This window comes from Callithrix jacchus, chromosome 10, assembly GCF_049354715.1.
Source record: "Callithrix jacchus isolate 240 chromosome 10, calJac240_pri, whole genome shotgun sequence".
Taxonomy (NCBI): domain Eukaryota; kingdom Metazoa; phylum Chordata; class Mammalia; order Primates; family Cebidae; genus Callithrix; species Callithrix jacchus.
The window spans coordinates 70,537,402-70,561,676 of record NC_133511.1 but is presented as its reverse complement, the minus strand read 5'-3'; the positions used below and the strand labels follow the sequence as shown (position 1 = coordinate 70,561,676).

The window sequence follows — 24,275 nt, the reverse complement described above, 5'->3', positions numbered from 1 at the left end:
TCCTAGATGTGTAGGATCATTTCTGGGCTCTCCATTTTATTTCATTTTTATATGTCAATAAATGAATGAACAGATAAAAAACATGTTTTGTAAAATATTATTCAGCCTTAAAAATAATTGAATTCTTCCATTTGTGAAAACATGTATGAATCTGGAGGACATTATATTAAGTGAAATAATCCAGACACAGAAGAACAAATACTACATGATGCCACTTAAATGAGAAATCTAAAGTAGCCAAATTTGTAGAAGCAGAGAGCAGGATGGTGGTTGCCAGAGGCTGGAGAGTAAAATGGGGAGGTATTAGTCAAAGGGTACAAAGTGTCAGTTATGTAAGATGAATAAGTCCTGGAGATCTACTCTATAGAAGAGCATCTACAGTTAACAATACAGTATTGTGTATCAAGGATTCCTTTCATTTGAGCTGTTTCTGTCTTTTTCAGTTTAACCTGGCAGTGCTCTGAATAACAAGTAGTCTCAAAAATGCAGGCTGTTATCCAAAGGCTATGTCCCCCTTTAAGAATCTATAATATATGCAGAAAAAGTGAATGAGAAAATATTTTGTGTTCAAACTCAGAAATCCCTGTAGTACTTATGAATTCTATGAATTCTGCTTAAAATTAAACACTGGCTTCTAAAAATCATATTTTTCTATACACATCTTATCAGAACTGTCCCTGGAAATCTTCATCAAATTTATTGAAAATCCATTGGTTTATGTGTGTAAGTGTATGTATGCCTGTGTGTGTGTGTGTTTATGTGTGTGTATTATTTTTCCTACCTTCACAAAGGTGACAGTTTTTTCTATTGTTCTGCCATCACAAATCACTGACTCCTTTATTGTCTGGTATGCAATAACAATTTTGTTTCTCTTTGTAAGGTCTTCATTCATAGTTTTATTGGTACCCATCATGTTTCTTCCCACTCTCCACTCTCAAAGCCAATGCTGCATGTTTTAGACTTGTGTTACTGCAGAATTAAACTGATATTTTTTTCTTACATGTACATATTGTGTGAAATACATCACATTCAGACTTAGTGGCAGGTTTTCACAGCAATTTATGATTTTTTTTCACAATATTCTGTCGATTGCCTAAACTCAGCTGTGTTGTTCTCACTTGGAATCTCTAATTCCATGCTAATAGAAAATCTCTAATTCCATGCTAATTAAACATGCTAATAGAAAAAGTGATTATATTAGTTATGGACTCTTCCAAGAACTGGTCCAGCCTGGCTTTGTACTCATAACAGTTGAGCCTCCCAACTTTAAGGAAAAATATAGAGAGGAGTGCATTCTTGAGGGGAGTAGCAGAGCCATATAGCAGAAGAGCCATATATCCTGTGAAGTGATGGATACAGTTATAGCTTGGTTTGAAAGCAGTTTGTCAATCTCAACTATCTCTTTCATTATAAATAATTCTTCAATTTATACCTCCCCTCTAGGGTTCAGTATTATGACTCCAACCATCTTTATCACTGCTCACCAGTTTTTTCTGGATTCTCCATAGATTGCATATTGTTGATCTAATGTAAATTTTAGAAATTAATTTTTTATCTCTAAAAATTTCAAGGTAATCAAGACACTTTCGCTTGTATAGAGAGAGTGTTAGGGATTCATGACAGCTAGGACACACCACCAGGCATCTCTTACTTTCTAAGACAATATGCTTTATTCTACACAAATAGCAGTATTCTCACATAATTCAAAAAATAGCTTTTCTGCTGGTCCTTGCTCTATTTTGAAACAACTCTAAATCCAATCCAGACACTTTCCTAAACAAAAAGTAGATTGGACACATGTTGAAATTGTAAGACTCCAAGAGAAAATATGTACTCAGATATTTTTTCTAATTAAATACCATTCATTTATCAGTTTACATTCCTATCTGCTGGAAAAATTATAGCCATGCTGGCATCTGGTGATGAAATATGTTTCAAGCCTTACAAGAGCTCCTTAAGGAAGTGCTAAATATGAATTTGAAAGAACACCTGTTAGCACAAAGCACACTTATGCACATAACTTACAGGAAATATAAAGCAACTACACAATCAAATTTGCATAACAACTAGATAAATATCATTTTAAGCACTTTATTTTTATAAGCTAGGATTAAAATGCATTTTTAAAGTTTCCTTGTAGTATAATTCATATAAAAATTTGCACATATGTAATGGGTACATTTTGATAAATGTGGACATATGCATATATTTGTAATACTATCATCACAATCAAGGTACTAAACATGCCTCTCACTTCCAAAAATTTCTTTGTGTTTGTCTGTGTGTGTGTGTGAGTGTGTGTGTGAGTGTATGTATGTCTGTGTGAATTTGTTATGTCTATACATTACTCCTTTAAGGTAATTGTTTTTATCTTCATTTAAACAAGAGAAAAATTAGGTTCAGGTAATTTAAATATTTTTATTAATCTTTTTATAACATTCGGCTAATCGAACCAAAAGTCAAGCCTAGAGCCTTTCATACTGTGGATAGATTACAATAAAGAAAATAAAATGGCCAAATACATAAATGGATAAATACATAAATAGATATCATATCTTCTTTGGATCCAAGGCAGGTTGAGATATGACAGTTGAAAATGTTATCCACTAGTATATTCCATATTTTGTTTAAAGAGAGAGAATTTATATTGTTTGGAAAATTAAATCCTTTGGTGTATTCATTGTATATCTTTCTCCTAAAAGTCTGTGGATGGAATCCTAAATTCATAAAACATATAAAACAATTTTATTATAAATATATTTTAGTATAGAATAAGAATTTGATCCAACATTTCTCAGTATTTCTGATAAAGACAGGCAGGATTGTAAAAATAAGAATCTTGTCTCCCTGAAAACTGAGGATATCCTCTACCTTCCAGTAGAAAAAATTAAAATTAAAAATAAATAAAAAATTGCAACCAAACTCAACTTTCCACTGAAACAGGTGACCTGCAAGGTCTCCACATTTTTGAAAGCTAGTGTTTCCTATTATTCTTCTAAACAGCTGGCACTTTACTTTCAAATACCTGCCATAAATCTTAGACTGCTCAGTATCTGATGCCAATATATTAATTCTCTTAAAAAGCTTATTTCATAGACAATGGAGATTATTATTTCCCTGTAATACAGTGCATAATTCTTCCAGCAGAGTCCTAGATGCTGTCATTCTCTCCATGAGTACATGAAGAAGCAGGAAAATATTCCTTCTCTTGTCTATTTTTTGCATGTTTTCTTCAGAAAACATTGTTTTCATTTTTAGCTGCGTTTCAAAAGATTTCCTATCTGCCCTCACCGTGCTCCAAAAGTCGCCTGTAGACAGTTTCTGTTCACAGCAATGGATTGTCATGACTTTGTCTGGGAACTTCCTCTTGCTTGGGAAGCATAATCTGTCCATGAGTGAAACGTGTGAGATATATTAGCAATGTAATATTTCAGGAGTTATGATTGAACAAGGGATGGAGATCACTGGATAAACACTCAATATTTCTAGCCATTAATTGGAACAACCTGGAAGTGTGCATTTTCCAGTTTTTTCAAGGACTGCTAGCATGAGAGAGCACTGATATTTAACAGCAGTAATTTGTTTAGTCTTAAAAATTGTATTGCCTTTTTTCCCTTCACTTTCTTACTTGCTCCCTCTCCCACAGTTTATTTTCCTTGGATCAATTCCAAAATATATCACTTACATTCAAATTGTTGTTTGATCTTGTGAGAACTCTTGTTAAGATGCCCTTATGCTAAAGTCTCGCATTTGTAGATTGAGACCATCATAAGATACATTTTGATATCCATTTTCTACTCTAAATAATAATATAAGCCATTAACCTGACCATCAAAAAGAGGGAGCCAAACCACCGCACTAAGTGGAGGACAAATTTGCTAAGATTATTGCTGCTTGCACGGCTGTGGTTGTGGTGGAGTACATGCTATCAAGCCATAGAGGCCCTGAAGAGGGAGGTCTGGCATGAAAAGGAGACTAAGGAATATGTAGCTGAACTTCAATGTCTTGACTTTTTTTCAATAAGTTTAAGCCCTTTAGAGCTGTAAGGTTAATAGAAGAAAAGATACTGTTATGTCCTTCATCACAGTATTTGATCAATCTAATAGGTTAGATTTCAAAACTTTTCCAAGTATCTCCTAATGATCTTTTAGCAAAAAAATAAGTGTATCCTGAGTTACAACACTACATAAACAGAGAATGGGCACCTTTCAAGGAAATTATATGCTAAGCCATTGCAATGACAACTCTGAAAAGTTGAATTGTTGCTTACACAGTAAAAACTATATTTGTTATAGTTAGTTATGATTTGTATATTTTGATCACTGATGAACACAGAAGTGAGCTTGCTTTTCATAACTCATAGCTGAAAGATGTCAAATTCACACACGCCTGGCATGTATCTCCTCACATTTATGTGAGTTCTAATGATGCTAAATGCTTTAAAACTGAATTAAAATTAGGGCAAATAGCATTTCATCGGCTGAAGTAAAATTTATTATTCAAATATCATATGTGCCATGACTTCCTTTATAAGGCCTTCTTTAATTCCTTGTAAAATCTAGGTTAGTTGCTTCTCACATGTGAAACTAAATCTACTGTTTTTATCTTATGATAGCTTAAATAATATTAAACTACATTTGTTCATTTTTTTTTTTGAGACACAGTCTCCCTGTGTTGTCCAGGATGGAGGCCTGTGGCACAATCTCAACTCACTGCAGTCTCCACCTCCCAAGTTCAAGTGATTCTCTTGCCTCAGCCTCCTGAGTAGCTGGGATTACAGGTGCATGCCACCATGCCCAGCTAATTTTTGTCTTTTTTTTTTATTCTTATTTTTTTATTTCATTTTAGGTTTTGGGGTACATGTGTAGAGCATGCAATACAGTTGCATAGGTACACACATGGCAGTGTGTTTTGTTTGCTTTCACCCCTTCACCCACATTTGGCGTTTCTCCCCAGGCTATCACTCCCCACCTCCCCTTCCCACTGGCCCTCCCCTTTTCCCCCCAATAGACCCCAGTGTTTAGTACTCCCCTCTCTGTGTCCATGTGTTCTCATTTTTCATCACCCGCCTATGAGTGAGAATATGCGGTGTTTCATTTTCTGTTCTTGTGTCAGTTTGCTGAGAATGATGTTCTCCAGATTCATCCATGTTGCTACAAACGACACGAACTCATCATTTCTGATTGCTGCATAATATTCCATGGTGTATATGTGCCACATTTTCCCAATCCAGTCTATCATCAATGGGCATTTGGGTTGATTCCAGGTCTTTGCTATTGTAAACAGTGCTGTAATGAACATTCGTGTGCATGTGTCCTTATAGTAGAATGATTTATAGTCCTTTGGGTATATACCCAGTAATGGGATTTGTCTTTTTAGTAGAGATGGGGTTTCATCATGTTGGTCAGGCTGATCTCAAATTTCTGATCTTATGATCAACCCATCTCAGCCTCCCAAGTGCTGAGATCACAGGTGTGAGCCACTGCACCCATCCTGCTCAGTATTTTTATAGCATCAGCATACTTTGAACCTTTGAAATAATAAAATACATCTTTGTCACTGCTGTACATCCAAAGGGTAAACTGCTGCTTGGATAGTGGATATGTTAATATGACAGAAGTAAAAAAGGAAATAAGGTGGAAGAGAAAAGGCAAAAATAAAAAATTAAAAGAGAAAGAATGGAGGGGTGTTAGAAATTTTATTTTATATATTTATATTATATATATATGTGTATGTATATCCACATTTATCTCATGTTTTCACTGCTGTTGATTAAGAGCAGTGAAAGATTAAGGAATATATATTCTTTAGGGAGATCTTGTAATGTAAATGTCTCACCAAAATAGCCCCACATAATACAAGGAATTTCTAGCTTAAACTTAGGTTTAAACAGATGAATGCATATTTTTCCTCTGTCATACCACTTTTTGATCATTTCTGGGTGTCTGGCTTTATAATGAAAAGGTGAGCAACCCGCATGCGAATCTCCATGGTCTTCAAACCATAGACAATGGGGTTAAGGGCAGGGGGCACAAGCAGATAGATGGTAGATGAGAGGATGTGGGCATAGGCTGATACATGACCAAAACGATGGCTGAAGAACGAAAAAAAGGCAAGGATGTAAAACTCCAGAAAGACAATAATATGAGCTGTACAAGTGTTAAATGCTTTGAATCGTGCCTCTTTTTGGGGAAGATGAAAAACAGTCTGAAAAATCAGAATGTAGGAGATGAAGACAAAGATCATGTCAAAACCTAGAATTGCAAAAGCCACAAAGAGCCCAAATGATTTGTTAACATGAACATCTTCTGCAGCCAGCTTGACTACAGCCATGTGTTCACAGTAAGAATGGACAATAATCACAGATTGGAAAAGGTGCAGTCGTTTGAGTAGAATGGGTAACATGCCAACAAGCATCGTTGCTCGGATTGCCACCAACAGCACCACCCGAAATAGAAAGAAATGTGTCAGGATGGATGTGTGCCTCAATGGATCACAGATGGCCACATAGCGATCAAAGGCCATTGCCAACAGGATGCCAGATTCCATGCCCTGCAAGGCATGAATGAAGAAGAGTTGGGCGAGGCAGGCATCGAAAACCATGGAATAAGAATCAAACCAGAAGATGGCCAACATCTTAGGAGCAATGGCTACACAGAGACCTAGGTCAATGGCTGCCAATACTGCCAGAAGGATGTACATGGGTTTGTGTAGACTGCGTTCTGTAGAGATAATGATTAGCAGAAAGATGTTCCCCAGCAGAGCCACCAGGCACACACCAAAGAAGGGAAACCCAATCCAGAATTGCACATGCTCTAATCCAGGAATCCCAATCAGGGTCACCATCTTTGGGTTCAAATATGACATGTTGGTGGATCTCATGAATCTGGTAAATCTTTACTCACCACTGATTCTGTTAGAGATTCAGAGTAAAATTATGGATGGGAAGGAAGAACTCTTTCCTTCTACTTTCTCTCAGAACATAAAAAACATGGATGGAAACTGACCATGTGACTGAATCTTTAGTGTAAATTTAGGTTTATTTCAGAATGGAGATCTTGGCATTTTCCAACCTAATATGAGTAGTTGTAATGAGGAATGTGATTCAGTGTTGATCAACTAGAAACTGTAGAAATGGAAACTATGATTCTAAGAGCATTGATTCTACTAGTCTTCAGTGTCTTCTCAAATGATACCACAAATGGCAACATTAACTTTTTTGTCCATATTCATCTTCAAACTCCAGACACATCTTGGATTAGGTGGAGTTTCTCTGTGATACTTGAAGTCATAATACAAATCCTCAATCCTGTACCCTGTTTTCATTGAAAGCTCAAAATCTTCAGATGCCTTTTCCAGTCTTTGATATTTTCTCTGATATAGGGAGGACAATTCTTCCTTCACATCTTACAAATTGCCTCCCATATAGGGAAGTGAGAGGCTTGTTCTTTCAACAAATATTGCTTGACCTACATGCAGACCAATTATTCAGGTTCTTGGAAATGATAAGTACATATTATTCTCTTACCAGTAGTGGCTGAGCATTTTTGACTCACTGAGTTAAACCTGGTTCATTAGTTTTCAAAGTTGATGTGTAAGCAGAATGAGGTGGAAGGAGATGTAAGTAGTCACAGATCTTAGAGGAGACAGAACATTGAGAAAATAGATAAGAGTTCAATTGGATTAAAAGAAACCATAAATTAGGATAGAGAACAGGCCACAAATCCTGGCCTGTTGTGTAATCCCTGTAACTTAAATGTTTTGATAATATTAATATGTTTCAGATGTAGAAGAGCAGAGCTCTGTTTATAATGGGGCTCAACCTATGTGCCTTTTTTACACTATTAATACCTGTTGTCAATGAAAATAATTTCTGACACCTTTGAATATATTGTTTAACTTCACATGCTTCTTCTAACAATCTGCCTGCTCTATTTCTTTGGCAACCCTCTACTTAAAGCTTAAAACAACCTTATATCATCTTTCTTTTTTTTTTCCTTTTCATTAACTATTCTACAAGCTTAAAATCACACAACAGTTTAATTTGATCTTTCTTATGATTGTATCATAGCCAAATACATTGACTGAATGAGGAGTATCACTCTGAATGGGATTTTTACATGCTTTTTTTTTCTTTGAAAGAAAACTGAAAGGATAACTTCTGTAAAATAATAAAAAAATAGAATGGTTCACAGTTAGTATGAATACATATGTGGATATAACTAGAAAGCTCCCAAAGTAATAAAATGTAAAATGTCTTCATAGTTGATGAAGAGTAGGAAATTTTATTATATGACCTTCTGTAGCCACATGTATCAGAGATTGTGTTCAAGGAAATAGATATAGATTAAGACAATTAGAAATTTTATTAAAAATTTTTCTCTTGATGCCCATATATAACAATGTCAGGTGAAAGTGCTAGATTGCCTAAAAGTGATTGCAAATAAACATAAATATGCTTTGTTGAAGTGGAACAAGTTGTTAAAGGCAGAGTCTACAAGAGCTGCAAAGATAATACATCCTAGATAATTACTTTCACATTGCCTGGTGATGTAAGGATAAAGTAAACATTAGCTTCAGGTCCACCATAATAGATGATAAAGCATTTCAAATTAATTTTCTTCTATATAGTATAGTATGTCAAATGATCTGATATGAGTTTAGAAATATAAACCAATCAATGTTAAAACTAGTTTGTATACGGAATTTGGAAAGGGATCCTGGAAACCTTATTCACACCATTAGATGATATTATCTAATGCACATTCTACTTTTTACCTCACTATAAATGGAGGAGTGGATAATATCACTTAACTCACTGGATTATCGGGAGAACTAAATGAAATTATATATGAAATTCTCAGCACAAATTTTATGGAAAAGAGTAGCTATTCAATGTCTGGTAGCTAATGTTTCTCAGAGCTTGTGATAAACTTCTGTGTGGAGGAAGACATACTAATGGCTTCTTGAGGAAATGTAAAACCAAACAGAAAAATGAGAACATTTTTTGAATAAAGAATTAATAAAAAGAGTACCACCAGAAGATGAATTTTCTAAAGCTTAATCGCTTTTCTCAGTTAGATCTGTAAGATCGTATATTCATGTAAGCAGAACAAATGCTCACTGTCACAATAGAAAACCGACGTCTTAATCATGTACAGACCTTGATGGAATCAATATGCTCCACTTATTTAAACTAATGTGGTCACTTCATCTGAGAAATAATCATATCCTCCTTTAAAGCTTTAGTAGGTAGATGGGGAAAATAGGCACACGCACACCATTTTTTTAAAAAGAGTTTATGTTAAAAATTTCTTCTTTAACAGCAAAGACCTACATTTTGTGCAATTTAGCTTTCTATAATAATCAGATCAGAAAATGTTCATTCCTGGGCTTGGAAGGAAAGAGGAGAAAGAAATAAGAGAATTTTTTAAATGAAAGTGGAGTAAAAACAAGAAAAGAGACAAAAACCCAAGATGTTAATGTCTCTGATACAGAGAAATCTGGATTTCAGGGGATGGAGCATGAGCTATGGTCAATGTGGCAGAAGGACCAGACACCAAAGCTACCAAAGACAATCGGTTGCTCCTATATTTGAAATTCTCTCAACATTTTGAAGTTCTTCTGCTCAAGCTACAGAGACACAGACACACAGGCCCATCCCTCCACACACACTTTTCAAACCACAGATTTTCTTTTATTTAAAAAATTGTAATAAACTAATCAATGTTAGAACTACTTTGTATACAAAATTTGGAAGGGGATCCTGGTAACCTTATTCACACCCTGCTGTTGCTACTAATTAACTGGAGTGTGTCCATTAAATTTCTTCCACATGCAGTTAATAATATAGCACTAAATTACCTTTGCATCTCTTCCATCTTTAAATGATGTAAATCTAGTCCATCTCTCATACTGTTTATAAAACAAACCAAGAAAATGCCTGTGGGGAGGGGAGCAGAGAAAGAAGATGGCCATACCAAAGTAAAGGTTGTAATTGAGAGATACAGCATAAAGTCAATCTGACCCAGTAATCTTCCTACTTCCTCTTAAAATTTGCTACAATGAGAAACTCTTAGCAATAAACAGGTCCCAAAGCATGGAGAAGAAACTCACCCACACTAACAGACAGCTAGCTGGAGCATAAAGACACTGGATAAAACAGCTCTTTCCTGCTGGGTTTTGGATTTGGAAAGATATGAATGAAAGTGTCTTTCATCATCTGCCCTTAACTGTTTATCTTCCTGGCTTTTCTTAAAGTCTAAGCTGATCCCAGGATGATGCTACAGATCTTGCCCCTAGAGAGGTCATTACCTTTCTGAGACTCGATCTCACTTTGTAGAAGAAAGATATTATTGCATAAAAGCACATAGCAAGAAGCATTCAGTTACTTCATTAGAAACTATTTCCAAAGAATAGGAACCAGGAAATATCAAATCATGGGATCATTTGGAGTGTGAGAAAAATATCTGAGAAACGGAGAATTTGTAAACTGGAACTGCAGAAGACAGTCATTTGGTCAACTTTCTGGCCTATGGCCAGGCTTATAATGTAAGGAAACAAAATTGTACATTTTATGTATGCAAACATAATGATACTACAGCTGCAATTCATATAGCTACAACTACTACTGTTACTAAATACTACTGTTATTACTACTGAAATTATTTAAAACCATCATAACATTTTGCAAGGTTTTTAAAATCATATTTTAATCTTCTTAACGACAAGATGCTGCAGATTTTCCCTGTTATTTAGTCCAATTTGAGAATGCAGCATTATCTACTTTGTTCCATTTTGACACCACTTTGCACCCGTTCTTTGGCAATATTTATGAGATTTTGAAGTGACCATTTATGCAACTCTACTATCAGAGTATTCTACTCAAGAACTCCCAGTGATGAGTTTCAGGGAATTTAGGGGAATACTTCAAATATAGTGTTAGTTGTCTAACCACAAATGTATTATAATATATTTCTTTGCCATTGAATACCACTAATTATGTGCAATATCATGTTGTATTACTTAGTGTTTTCTTCTTTACTCTCTGATGCAGGACCTGGTGTGTCAGTTGAAATATGATGTTATATAATCTATTGCTTAGACATAGATCTAGAAGGAAAAAAATTAAAAAATAAGGAAGAAAAAGCTATATCTTAATTTTAGTGAGAATAGAGTGTGTAAGGTATATATTGTTCTGGGGCATACAGTCATAGATTTCTTACACAGTCCTAGAAGTTTAATCATAGAGCTAACAAATGAAACATTACCTGATGGTTGAGGTTAGGAAATTTATTCATTCCCTAGTTAAAACCTTAAATGTAATTCATTACAGGTAAGGTATTCAGGGCCTAGACAAATTAATTGGCTAGATAATAATATGATTCATCAGGTTGTGAAGAGGATATTAATGACCCATTAGATGATACAAATGCTTATGATCAAGGACAATGTTTTTTAGTGTGCTTTTTAATTTAAGGTGTTAATCAAAAGTTACAAGTGGAAGGAATGGAAGTAAAAAGTAACCAAACCTTTTCCTGTTTCCAAGGGGAAAATATGTAAAAGAGTAGCTTTATTGATCTATTCCCTGAAGACTTATACAGATGGATCCATAGCCCCGTAACTGTGTTACCAGACATTATTATTTATTGAAAGCATATAAAATCTGATTGGTAAATTACACCTGGTCTACAAATTCTATGAAGGAATTATGTTTACAACGTGGTAATCCATGTCTTTTGGCCTCACTAGTTCGGTATCCACTAACTCACCTGTATCCTCCCTGTAGGGCCCTAACCCTATTCTCTTGAGATTTGCCAAGATACATTTTGGCTCCTGAGAGCTATAGAGCACACAGAATCCACATGTACTATGTAATTCTCACTTCTTTATATCTAGGATGTGACCAAGGAGGCTTTAAAGCTCTCCTCAGCTTGACTAAACCTTAGCTAGGCTTTCTTCAGACTCTAAATCCCTGATCTCTCTTTCCTTAGCATATTACCTTAGGAAATTTATAATTGTAAATGCTTTCTCAGCCGTTTTAAGATGTGAATATTTGCCGGGCCCAGTGATTCATGCCTGAAATCCCAACACTTTGGGAGACTGAGGCGGGCGGATTGCCTGAGCTAAGGAGTTTGTGACCAGCCTGGGCAACACAGTGAAACCTCGTCTCTACTAAAACACAAAAAATTAGCCAGGCATGGTGGCACGTGCCTGTAGTCGCAGCTACTTGGGAGGCTGAGACAGGAGAATTGCTTGAACATGGGAGGCGGAGGTTGCAGTGAGCCATGATTGTGCCACTGCACTCCAGCTTGGGCTACAGAATAAGACTCCATCTCAAAAAAGAAAAAAAAAAGCTACTTCTTATAATGAATACAGGAGAAAGCTTTCCTTCTGTGGGTTAAAGCAATTAATTAGTAAACACAGGTGGCCTATAAACTCTCCCACCCTTGTTTAAGTGGAGTTGTGTATTCAGACTTGGTCTGTATTTTCTCTGCTATTGCTAGCAATAATATCAAAATAAAATATCAACTGTTTGCTCACCTTGCCCTGTGTGATTTTTTAAAATAACAGATGTCTCCTAAGGCAACAAAGGTAATAGTTTTCTTTGTGATCTATTTTGGTTGAGGACTGCTGCAAGTACTACCCTCATTGAAGATAAATGCCTGGCACGACTCTGTTTGCATGTTGTATTTTGAAGCATGTACCAGTAACTATTATTTGCCATGTAGACTGTGCTGGTTAATGATCGTCTTCCAGTTCTAAATTCCCTCCTTTTCCTTTTCTGCAAAAATAGACCTCAGCTCCTTAAGTTTTTGTTGTTTTTATAATCATGTGATACAATGCGAAACTTTCTCAATAGGTGGAAATGGTGAAACATTGCAGGAGGAGAGGCTTTGCTTCCTGGATCTTATGTGCTCATTGCCCAGACTAGTAGTTTGGGTACCTTCAGTCTCCAGCAGGTTCCTGCTGTTCTTGCAGCTTCTCCATTGCCCTACTTCTACAGAGCACAACCACATAACATCTAGTGACCAGCAGCTTTCTTAGAAACCTATGGATGTCTTTTGCTGGCAGCCTAGAAGGCAGATTTCTGGAAAATTCCACCAGAAAATCATCACAGCCATTTTTCTGTTTTTCAGTGACCATGTCTGTATCTTTTCTAATGAGATGTGGATTTCAGATCAAAGAAGGAGAGTTTCATTCTTGGGTACTCTATTTCAACCCTATGGGTAGTGGCTATTTCTTATATTTATTATTTCTATATCTGTTAGGATTCTCTTCGCTTCTTAGTAGCTAGTCTCTCATTATTTCAATCCCCTATTAAATTTAATAATTGTTTAAATTAAACTTTATTTGTCTGAAGTGTGGTTTCTTTTTATTGGATTCAGGATACACAGATCAATGATATTGTCGGAAAAGACTATACTCATTATGTATGTGGATCTTTAATGGATGCTTTGAAATATTTACATAATAATGTGTAAAATATATCAACAGATGAATTCAGTTCAGTTACTGCTACTTGGTTTTTGAAATGAATGAAATACTGTGAACTTGCAAATTCCTTGTGTTTGAACTATCACTCCACTCTATATTTTATACAGTGATTATGACTGCCATTTTATGATGTTACCTTTCTAAATTTACATCTGGGATGTTTACTTTTTTTTTTTTTTTTTGAGACAGAGTCTTGCTCCATCACCAGGTGCCAGACTGGAGTGCAGTGGCTCAATCTCTGCTCACTACAACCTCCGCCTCCTGGGTTCAAGCAATTCTCCTGCCTCAGCCTCCTGAGTAGCTGGGATTACAGGTGCGCGCCACCATGCCCAGCTAATTTTTGTATTTTTAGTAGAGACGGGGTTACACCATGTTGGCCAGGATGGTCTCGATCTCCTGACCTTGTGATCCGCCCGCCTCGGGCTCACAAAGTGCTGGGATTACAGGTGAGAGCCACCGCACCTGGCCGTTTACATTTTTTAAATGAAATGTTCAATATACTTATGCATATTGTCTGTACTTCTTATGCTACTTGTGATGTCTGACTTTGTCAATTGTCTGTGCTAAGAAATGCCCAGTTAGCTGGTAAAACTTTATCTTGGTGTGTCTGTGAGGGTATCTCTAGAAGAGATTAGCATTTGAATCAAGAAACTAAGTAAAGAAAATCACCTTCACCAATGTGAGTAGACATTAGCCAGTCTGTCAGGACCTTAATAGAACAAAAAGAGAAATGGTAAATTCAGTCTTTGCTTGAGGTGAGAGATCCATTTCTTCTTATCCTCAGACATTGACACTTCTGATTCTTGGGATTTTGGACTCATGCCTGGACCTACATTATTGGTCCCCTGATTCTCAGGCTTTCAAACTTAGTCTGAATTATACACCACTAGCATTCCTGGTTCCTCACCGTGCAGTCAGCACATCATGAGATCCCCAGCCTCCATAATTGAGTGAACCAATTTCTATAACAAATCTCTCTCTCTCTACATATATGTGGTGTGTGTGTGTGTATTATACATATTATATATACTCTCTATGTGTTTTTCTGTGTACACATGTATAATAAATATTTTAAATATATGTAAAATTGAAAGACATTATAAACAAACAGATCACTTTTCAGAGTTAGGTCACTTTTCAGAATTTAAATGCATGTTGTGATTAGAAACTCACTGAAAATTTTAATCATATAGCACAAAAAGTTTTAGCATTATATTATTTATCAAACCCAGTAATAACTTTCTCTTGCTGGCTTGGGATAGATGGTTCTATAGAAAATTTGAAAACCATTAAAATAGTTATGGTGCTATCTGAAAACCATTAAAATAGTGTGTGCTTGCATGTGTGTGTGTGTTCATTTTTCCAGAGGTTAAAGATCCATGGATCACTAGGCTTCTTGGGCTCTGGGTAAGACTTCATACCCTTCTTTGTATAACCAACTTCCTACTTTCTGTCTTAAATAACTTTATGTTATATTATGAGTAATGAACTGTGGCTTGAATCCTGAAGATCTGTTGAATATAATGCCCTGCAGCAATGTTAATAAGTGGACTGTGGGTAGAACAGCCACAAATAAGGACTAACGCAATAAACATTGTGAAAAATATTCCCTTTGATGGTTACACGCAATATTTGGGAGTATGTGGTAGAAGGAAGGGGAAGTATATGGATAATGTTTCTGTCACTTACGAATGAATTGCCAGAAATGATAGAAACTGAAATAAAAATATTTCATAAGCTAAAACTAATAGAATTTCCTTAATCATTCCATCTATTAGCCTAAAAGCAAAAATAAATATTATACTTACCCCTACCCACTTTATGATAATGTCTTTCTTTATCAGATTACCTCTTAGTATTCAGCAAGCGTTTAAAATCAAGGGCTTGTCAATCAGAAAGATGGCCTTGCTACCAATCCTGGATCCCCCACTTATCATTTGTAGCATCTTGCCTGAGTAGCTTGCACACAGTTTATTCATGCGTAAATTAAGAACATTAACCCTCATTTGATTATTAAATGAGATACTATATAGAAGAGATCAGTGTTTGGAACAATTTAAATACTCAACAATCTGGGGATACGTCTACAAGTTAAGCTCAGCTACACCTACATGGGCAGGCTGTTTTTTCTTAACTTCAAAGTTTTAGCAGTTCACTTATTTGGCATGTAAGACCAATAATCTACTGATTGTAATTATGAAGCTGACAAACTGCCTTCCTCCAGAAGACTCCTAGGTAACAACATTTTAGATTATAATTAACAAAATATGGATTTTTTTTGTCACTTAGAACGTGGTTTAACTGCCTGGCAGTCATTCTCCAGTCTCACTTGAGAACATTGCTGATTGGTTTATGTTCAGCGTTCCAGCATTCTTACATGGAATGTACATAGCTACTTACATGGTCAGTAGCTATCTAGCTTATCACTTGCCCAACCTCATTATCCATACAAAATTGATTTTAATTGTAGAGGAAAGGATAAAATATTTTTGAAACACCAGTTGTCACCTTTTATTTCTTACTCTCCTTTTAGTTTCTTTAGAATTATTTTTCTCCTTCCGCTTCTTTATTTTTTTTTTCTGTTGGCTGGCTTGTTTATAATTTCAATTTTTATTTTAGATTCAGGAGGCACATACGCAGGTTTGTATAATAAATGATGCTGAGGACAAATGCTTTCACCAACCGGATAGTGAGCACATTACCCAACACTTAGTTTTTTGTCCCTTGCCTCCCTCTCTCCCTCTCCCTTGTATTTATCCTCAGTATCTATTGTTCCCATCTTTACGTCCATGAGTACTCAATGTTTAGCTCCCACTTATAAGTGAGAACATGTTGTATTTGGCTTTTTGTTTCTGCATTAATTAGCTTAGAATTACCTATAGCTTTTCTTTTTTTTCTTTCTTTTTCTACCTCTTCTTTTTCTCTTTCTCCTTCTCTTTCTTATCCTTTTATTTCACTGAGTTCCAAAGGATCAAGTTTGATTAATATTCTACAGTTAAATGGACACTGGCACATGTCACTAAATCTCTCATTTTTCTTATATGCATATAAAAATGTTATTATTAAACTAACATAATTTCTCTGCACAAAAATGTTCCCAAAACTTTTTCCATTGTATATAATAGCTAAGTTCTTTCGATAATAGGTTATATTCATGTTTCTGCTCATATGCCATATTAGTATGGCTTTATGGTTTTTGCTCTCTACTGAAAGTTTCCATGCAAAGAAACACATAATTACTTTATGGTCAGCAATTCTACTATTTGCTATTTACTCAAGAGAGACAAACACACAAGTTTGCAACAAGATTTGTATAGTATTTTTATACTAGCTTCTGCACAATAGCACTACAATGAAAACAATCCAAATGTCCATCAAAAGGGTAATGGGTCCTAAGCATTCAGTCTGATGCAATTTGATATGTGGATACTATTGCAGAACCATCTTACAAATTACGATATTGAAAACTTCCAAAATCCGCAAAGATCCTTCATATCCCCTTGCAGCCCTTCTGCAACTAACCTTCTCACTCTAGGTGTCTTGATACTTTCTTGATTTTTATCAAAGATTAATTTGTCTTTTCTTATATTTTATTTAATTTTAGTCTTAAAACAGAAGCTGGAGTCAGCAGATTAAGCAAATCTGTAATAAAATATTTCAAACTGCAGGATTGCATTCACAAAGGAGGAGGCATAAACTGTAGAGCGCAGATCTATCTATACCCACTTAAGTAAAATTATGTGTAGGGTGTGTGTGTGTGTGTGTGTAGGGGTGTATTAAACATTATTTATTATACAAGAGACAACTTTGACAGATTGTTGACCATTAACAGAGGATCAATAAAGTCGTATTTTCCATTGTACTTTAGAAAAGTCAGTCTGAAAACTAATGTAGGAATTTGAAGATGAAAAAGTTGTAGTGATGCAGTATATTTAAAAGTTATTGAAATCATTTAAGCAAGAGATGAGACACATATTTACTTGGATCAAAGGATACCTCAGAACTCCCCTCTTATTTCCTCTTATCTCTAGGGAATTTTGTCTTCTATTTATATACCTCACATATAGTTCACTTAAAGATCTTTAAAGTGATGTGTCTACAAGTTAAGCTATGCATCGCTTTGACCACAACCATTATCTACTTCTGAGGCGATGTTACTTTAAACAGACCCCTCTCTACATGGTTCTGGGAACTATAAGCCAGGATGAAGCCACCATACACAACAGTGCATTTCATTTCTAGATCTTTGGGAATCCCCCACACTGTCTTCCACAATGGTTGAACCAATTTACACTTCCACAAACAGTGTAAAAGTGTTCCCATTTCTCCACAACCTCTGCAGCATCTGTTGTCTCCAGATTTTTTAATGATCGCCGTTCTAGCTGGCATGAGTTGGTATCTCAATGGGGTTTTTCTGTTTTCTTACCTCTGCTAAATTAAGGTTTAGTGTGTTTTTCTTTTTCTAGTCCTTAATTTAAGTTGTTGATTTGAGATCTCTTTTTATGAAAATGTAAGCATTCACAACTATAAACATCTCTCAAGATTTTTACTGCATCTCAGATTATATTGTATTTTCATTGTCATTTTTCTAATGATATTTTCTAATTTTTCTTGTAATTTTTTCTTTTGGTTGTTTTAAAGAGTATGCTTTCATTCACAAAGATGTGGAACCCACCCAAGTGCCCATTGGACAGTGAGTGGATAAAGAAAAAGTGGTGTACATATACACTATAGAATACTATCCGGCCATAAAGAAGAATGAAATAATGTATTTTGCAGCAAACTGCATGGAGCTGGAGTTCATTATTCTAAGTGAAGTATCTTAGGAATGAAAAACCAAATATCATATGTTCTCACTTGTAAGTGAGAGCTAAGCTATGAGGGTGCAAAACGTACAGGGTAATATAATGAACTTAGGGACTCAGCAGGTTGGGTGGGTGGCACTGGGTAAGTGATGAAAAACTGTACATATTGGGTACAGTGTATACTGCTTGGATGACGAGTTCACTAAAATCTCAGAATTCACCACTATAGAATTAATCAATGTAACCAAAAACCAATTATACCCCCAAAGCTATTGAAATAAATAAAATTAAATTAAAAAGCACATGGTTTGATTTCCACATATTTGTGGATCTTCCAGCTTCCCTAATTTATTGATTTCTAACTTTATTCCATTGTGATCAGGAAACATACTTTGTATAATTTCAATATTTTTATGCAGTCTATTCTAGATACCATACATGAACACTTGAAAAAAATGTGTATTCTGTTACTGTTGAGTAGACTATTCTATATAGGACTTTTGGATCATGGGTCTATAATGTTGTTCAAATCCTCTGTTCCCCAATTTATATCTGTCTTGTTGCTCTATCTACTATGAAAGTGGAATATTGAATCCTCCTGTGATTATTGCAGAACTCTTTCTTTCTCTCTTTAATTCTGTCAATGTTTGCTTTGTATACTTAGGAGTGCCAAGCTCTGACACATATGTTTCTAATTTTTACATCTTCTTGATTAATTGGACATTTAGATTACACAGTGTCTTTTCCTCTTGTGACAGTTTTTGACTTTAACTCTATTTTACCTAATATTGGTGAATAGTGCTACTCTGTTTTGGTTACTACCAGCATGATATATTTTGTACCATCCTTTGACTTTCAACATATCTCTGTTCTTAGACCTTAAGTCCTTGTTTTTTAAACAGCATAATTAAGTTCTACTGATATATTCCTTTCTTCATATCTATGTGTTTTGACTGGGGGGCGGGAGTTAAACATTTACATTTACAATAATTACTGATCTAGAAGGACTTACTATTATGATGTTGTTGTTTTCTTTATGTCTTGAGGCATTTTCTCTCTCACTTTTTGCTTACTTTCTGCATTAGGGTTAATTTTTGTGGTGACATTTAAAAATGCTTTTTGTAATTTTTTGTTTATATTCTCCAAATACTTTCTTTGAAGTTACCATCAAGATTACATGTAACATATTTGTTTTCTTCAACTTTTAAGTTTTGGGGTACATGTGCCAGGTTGTTACATAGGTAAATATGTGCCATGGTGATTTACTGCACAGATAAACCCATCACCTAGGTATTAAGCCAAGCATCCGTCAGCTATTCTTCCTGATGTTCTCCCTCCGACCCCAGCCAGGCCGCAGTGTGTCTCCACCATGTGTGTATGTGTTCTCATCATTAAGCTCTCACTTATAAGGGAAAACATGCCTTGTTTGGTTTTCTGTTACTGTATTAGTTTGTTTAGGATAATGGTTTGTAGCTCCATTCATGTCCCTGTAAAGCACACAATCTAATCCCCTTCTATGGCTATGTAGAATTCCATGGTGTATATGTACCACATTTTCTTTCTCCCATCTATCATTGATGGGCATTTAGGTTCATTCCATGTCTTTGCTATTGTGAATAGTGCTGCAATGAACATACACATACATGTATCTTTATACTAGAATCACTTATATTCCTTTGGGTGTATACCCAGTAATGAAGTTGCTGGGTCTAATGGTATTTCTTCTTCTAGATCTTTCAGGAATCACCACCCTGTCTCCCACAATGGTTGAACCAATTTACATTCCTATCAACAGTGTGAAAGTATGCCTTTCCTCCGCAACCTCACCAGCATCCATTGTTTCTTGACTTTTTGTTTCATTTCGATTGTTTTGTTTGAGACAGAGTCTCACTCTGTCACCCAGGATGGAGTGCAGTGGCACAATCTTGGCTCACTGCAACCTCCACCACCCAGGTTAAAGCAATTCTCCTACATTAGCCTCCTGAGTAGCTGGGACTACAGGCACTTGCCACCATGTCCAGCTAATTTTTGTATTTTTAAGGGATGAGATTTCACTATGTTGGCCGGGCAGGTCACAAACTCTTGACCTAAGGTGATCCACCTGCCTTGGCTTCCCAAAGTGCTGGGATTAGAGGTGTGAGTCAGTGCATTTGGCCATTTCTTGACTTTTTAATATAGCCATTCTGACTGTCATGAGGTGGTATCTCATTATGGTTTTGATTTGCATTTCTCTAATAATCAGTGATACTGAGCTCTTTTTCATATGTTTCTTGACCGCATGAATCTCTTCTTTTGAGAAGTGTTTGTTCTCATCTTTTGCCTACTTCATAATGATTTTTTTTTGTTTCTGTAAATTTGTTTAAGTTTTTTGTAGACTCTGGATATTAGACCTCTGTCAGATGGACAGATTGCAACAATTTTCTCCCATTCTGTAGGTTGTCTGTTCACTCTGGTGCTAGTTTCTTTTGCTGGCCAGAAGCTCTTTGGTTTAATTAAAACCCATTTGTCAACTTTTGCTTTTGTTGCAATTGCTTTTGGTATTTCATCATGAAATCTTTGCCTATGCCTATGTCCTAATGAATAGCATAGATTTTCTTTTAGGGTTTTTATAGTTTGAGATTTTGTATTTAGTCTTTAATTCATCTTGACTTAATTTTTGTATAATGTGTAAGGAAGGGGTCTAGTTTCAATTTTCTGCATATGGCTAGCCAGTTCCCCCACATCATTTATTAAATAGGCAATCCTTTCCCTCATTGCTGTTTTTGTCAGATTTGTTGAAAATCAGATGGTTTAATATGTGTGTCCTTATTTCTGTGTTCTTTATTCTGTTCCATTTGTCTATGTGTCTGTTTTTGTAACAGTACCATGCTGTTTTGATTACTGTAGCCCTGTAGTATAGTTTGAAGTTGGTAAGTCTGATACCTTAATCTTTGCTCTTTTCACTTAGGATTGTCTTGCTATATGGGCTCTTTTTTTGTTCCACATGAATTTTAAAGTAGTTTTTGTTCTAATTCTGTGAAGAATGTCAATGGCAGTTTAATGGGAATAGCATTGACTGCATAAATTACTTTGAGCAGTATGGCCATTTTTACAATATTGATTCTTCCTATTGATGAACATGAAATGTTTTTCCATTGTCTAGAAATAGGATCATGTCATCTGCAAAGAAAGATAATTTGACTTCCTCTCTTCCTATTTGAATACACTTTATTTCTTTCTCTTGCCTGATTGGCCTGGCCAGAACTTCCAATACTATGTTGAATAGTAATGGTAAGAGAGAGCATCCTTGTTTTGTGCAGGTTCTCAAGGGGAATGCTTTCAGTATTTGTCCATTCAGTATGATATTGGCTGTGGGTTTGCCAGCATGTAACATCTTAACCCATCTCGTATTACAGAATAATGTGCTGTAATAGTATACAGCATCACAGAATACTGTGCTGGCAGCAAGTTGCATTTTTTCCCCTAAACTGGAAATGCAATTATGATAAAATTTTTAACTGATATCGAGTTAATTTCAACTTACTAAAGCTCCACTCCTTTAGTGCTTCATCTCCCATACAAACATACCGTGTTTTTTTCTGTTATGTTTTTGATATCACATTTTATATATTGTGTATCCATTAATAGGGATTCGTAATTATTTTTATGCTTTCATTTTTTATTTCTGTAAAAAAGAATACAAAATAAAGTTGTGAACAAAAATAATGGTGATACTAATTTTTTATTTGTCCAGGTGTTCTATCCTTACCGAAAAACTTTATATTTTTGTATGGGTTTTCGTCACTCTCTATCCTCTTTCATTTCTACATAAAAGACCCACTTTTGCATTTCCCATAGGCCAGATATAGTGATAATAAATTACCTTAGCTTTTGTTTAGCTGGGGATGTCTTAACTTCTTATTTATTTTTAAAGGAGAGTTTCTCATGTGTATGGTTTCTGGCTTAAATTGAATTAGATTCGTGAATTAAAGGAAAAAAATAATGTGTTCTGAGTCATTTTACTTTATTCAGGACTGGTGCTGGTAAGTGGCTGACATAATATTTGAAACTACTGAGGGATGGCTACATCTGCTGGTATAAACCTGCGAGAATGCAAAGGTAAATTATCCCTGAAATTATGTCTATTATCAATCATTACCACTAAAAAATTTTCCCTCTTCTACCAATGTTTCCATAGGGACCTGTTGTGTCAAATGTTATTCTCATTTATCCCTTGAGATGACCATGCGGAAGCTGCTACATATGGAGATTACATGTTTAGCTTGCTACTTGACTCTGACTAAGTTTCTTTATGAGCTAGTTAAGGTTTTTTTGAAATGAGAGTGGGATGGAAAGAAAGAGAGTAGCTTAAATGTCTATGGAAAAATTTAAAAGACTTAAACAATACCTTCTTGTTTTTTAAATGACATAGATTCAAAGGAAAAGATATTAATTTTTGGACTGAAGGAATGCACATTTCTTTATTCTCCATGGTTAAAATGAAGAAACAGCTAGATGCTAGGAAATATACATCTTTTTAAAAGGATTGAATAGAAATGAGGGTTTTTTCTCAACTTGAGCATATTTCATATTGTGTGGATCTATTGAAAGAACAAAAATATGAATATCTGTGACTACTGGACTCACTTTCAGGTTGGCATTTTTAGGGAGATGATAGCAGAGAGATTATATCACGAGTTCTTGGGCAAAAATTGTTTTGTAAACCAGTGTGTGTATCTGTGAGTGTGTGCACTTTCCACCTCTGCTCTTACAATGTTCTGTATTGCATTTACATATCCAGTGTATATTTATTGAGCACTTAATAAGTGACAATCACTGCTCTAGAGACTATATTATAAAATTAGGTGGTTACTCTTTGATGTGTGGGGACTACTGTTTGCCCATATAATCTCATCCATGTAAATATCTTTGTATGCTTTGAATCTCAACTACGTTAGATTTTAATTCATTATTTCATAATTGCTTTTCCTTATGAAACTTTGTTTATGCTTTTGTTCTAATGAATTTATGTGTATTTGTATATATAGATAGATCTCTATTATAGCTATATAATTGCATATATTATATATCTATCCTTGTTTTTATCTCTGTTTATATCCAATAGGCCATTTTAAAAATATTCTTTACATCCTAGCCTGATTACCATTTATTCAAGACGGCTTTATGTGACTCGCTAAACTTGATTTGATCTCTTGCCAGTATTTCCATATAACTCATTTTTTCTCCTATCTGGGATAATTTATTGATTCTGGAAAGTATATTTTGAGGTAATGCTGTTGAAATTCTTATGAGTGCATGTTATAAGCATTTGTTTGCTACATAGTGAGAGCAGGTTCTCCTTGAGGCTTCTGCTTGATGTCTTGTGTTTATGGAAAATTCACTCACATGAGAGCTCAAACAAGAAGCATTCCAAAAATTATATTTCACTCCAAATAATGTCTGGTTACAACTGATATGAAAGCATCCTGTAGAGATTGACTTATAAATTCAAATCTATATACCACAGAAGGGCATCCCCCTGTGCCTTAGGAATAACAGTTTGTGTCTTTCACATTTGTGTATCTGAAGTATACTCTCCATGAGCTCCAATTTATTGGTAGTACTAAATGCAGGGCTTCAATATTTACTAAGCATGTATCATATTTGACACTGGAGTCAACATTTTTGGTAAAACAGTAAATAGACTTAGAGATTTCTGGTAACTAAGGTTAGGGAAACAGAGGAAAAACTAAGAAAATGTTATGAAACAAATGATATAGAGAACTTAGAATAAAATACAGATGAAAAAACATGACAAATTATGGGATTGTTACCTATAACATTCATAAGTTGGCAACCAGTTAATTAATACAAAAATAGGTATTTTTCAGAAAGCCCTGGTAAAAGAAAATGAAGCAGAGAAATTTTTATATTCTCTGTATAACTGTTAATGTAACTGACATTTTTCTACAATGGGCAAAGGAAACAGTGAAG

The 24,275-nt window shown here is 35.2% G+C and overlaps 1 protein-coding gene across 1 annotated transcript; it reads right to left on the bottom strand.

The window, feature by feature from the left end:
- Positions 1–5,796: 5,796 nt before the first annotated feature.
- On the bottom strand, positions 5,797–6,882 carry OLFR599 (olfactory receptor 52A1). Its single transcript, XM_002754871.5, has one exon. The coding sequence runs from the start codon at positions 6,880–6,882 to the stop codon at positions 5,932–5,934; it is 951 nt and encodes a 316-aa protein (XP_002754917.1). The 3' UTR covers positions 5,797–5,931.
- Positions 6,883–24,275: the final 17,393 nt, after the last annotated feature.

What these genes read in the sequence shown, in the direction of transcription:
- OLFR599 (XM_002754871.5), bottom strand. Translation starts at nt 6,882, where the DNA reads ATGAGATCCACCAACATGTCATATTTGAACCCAAAGATGGTGACCCTG.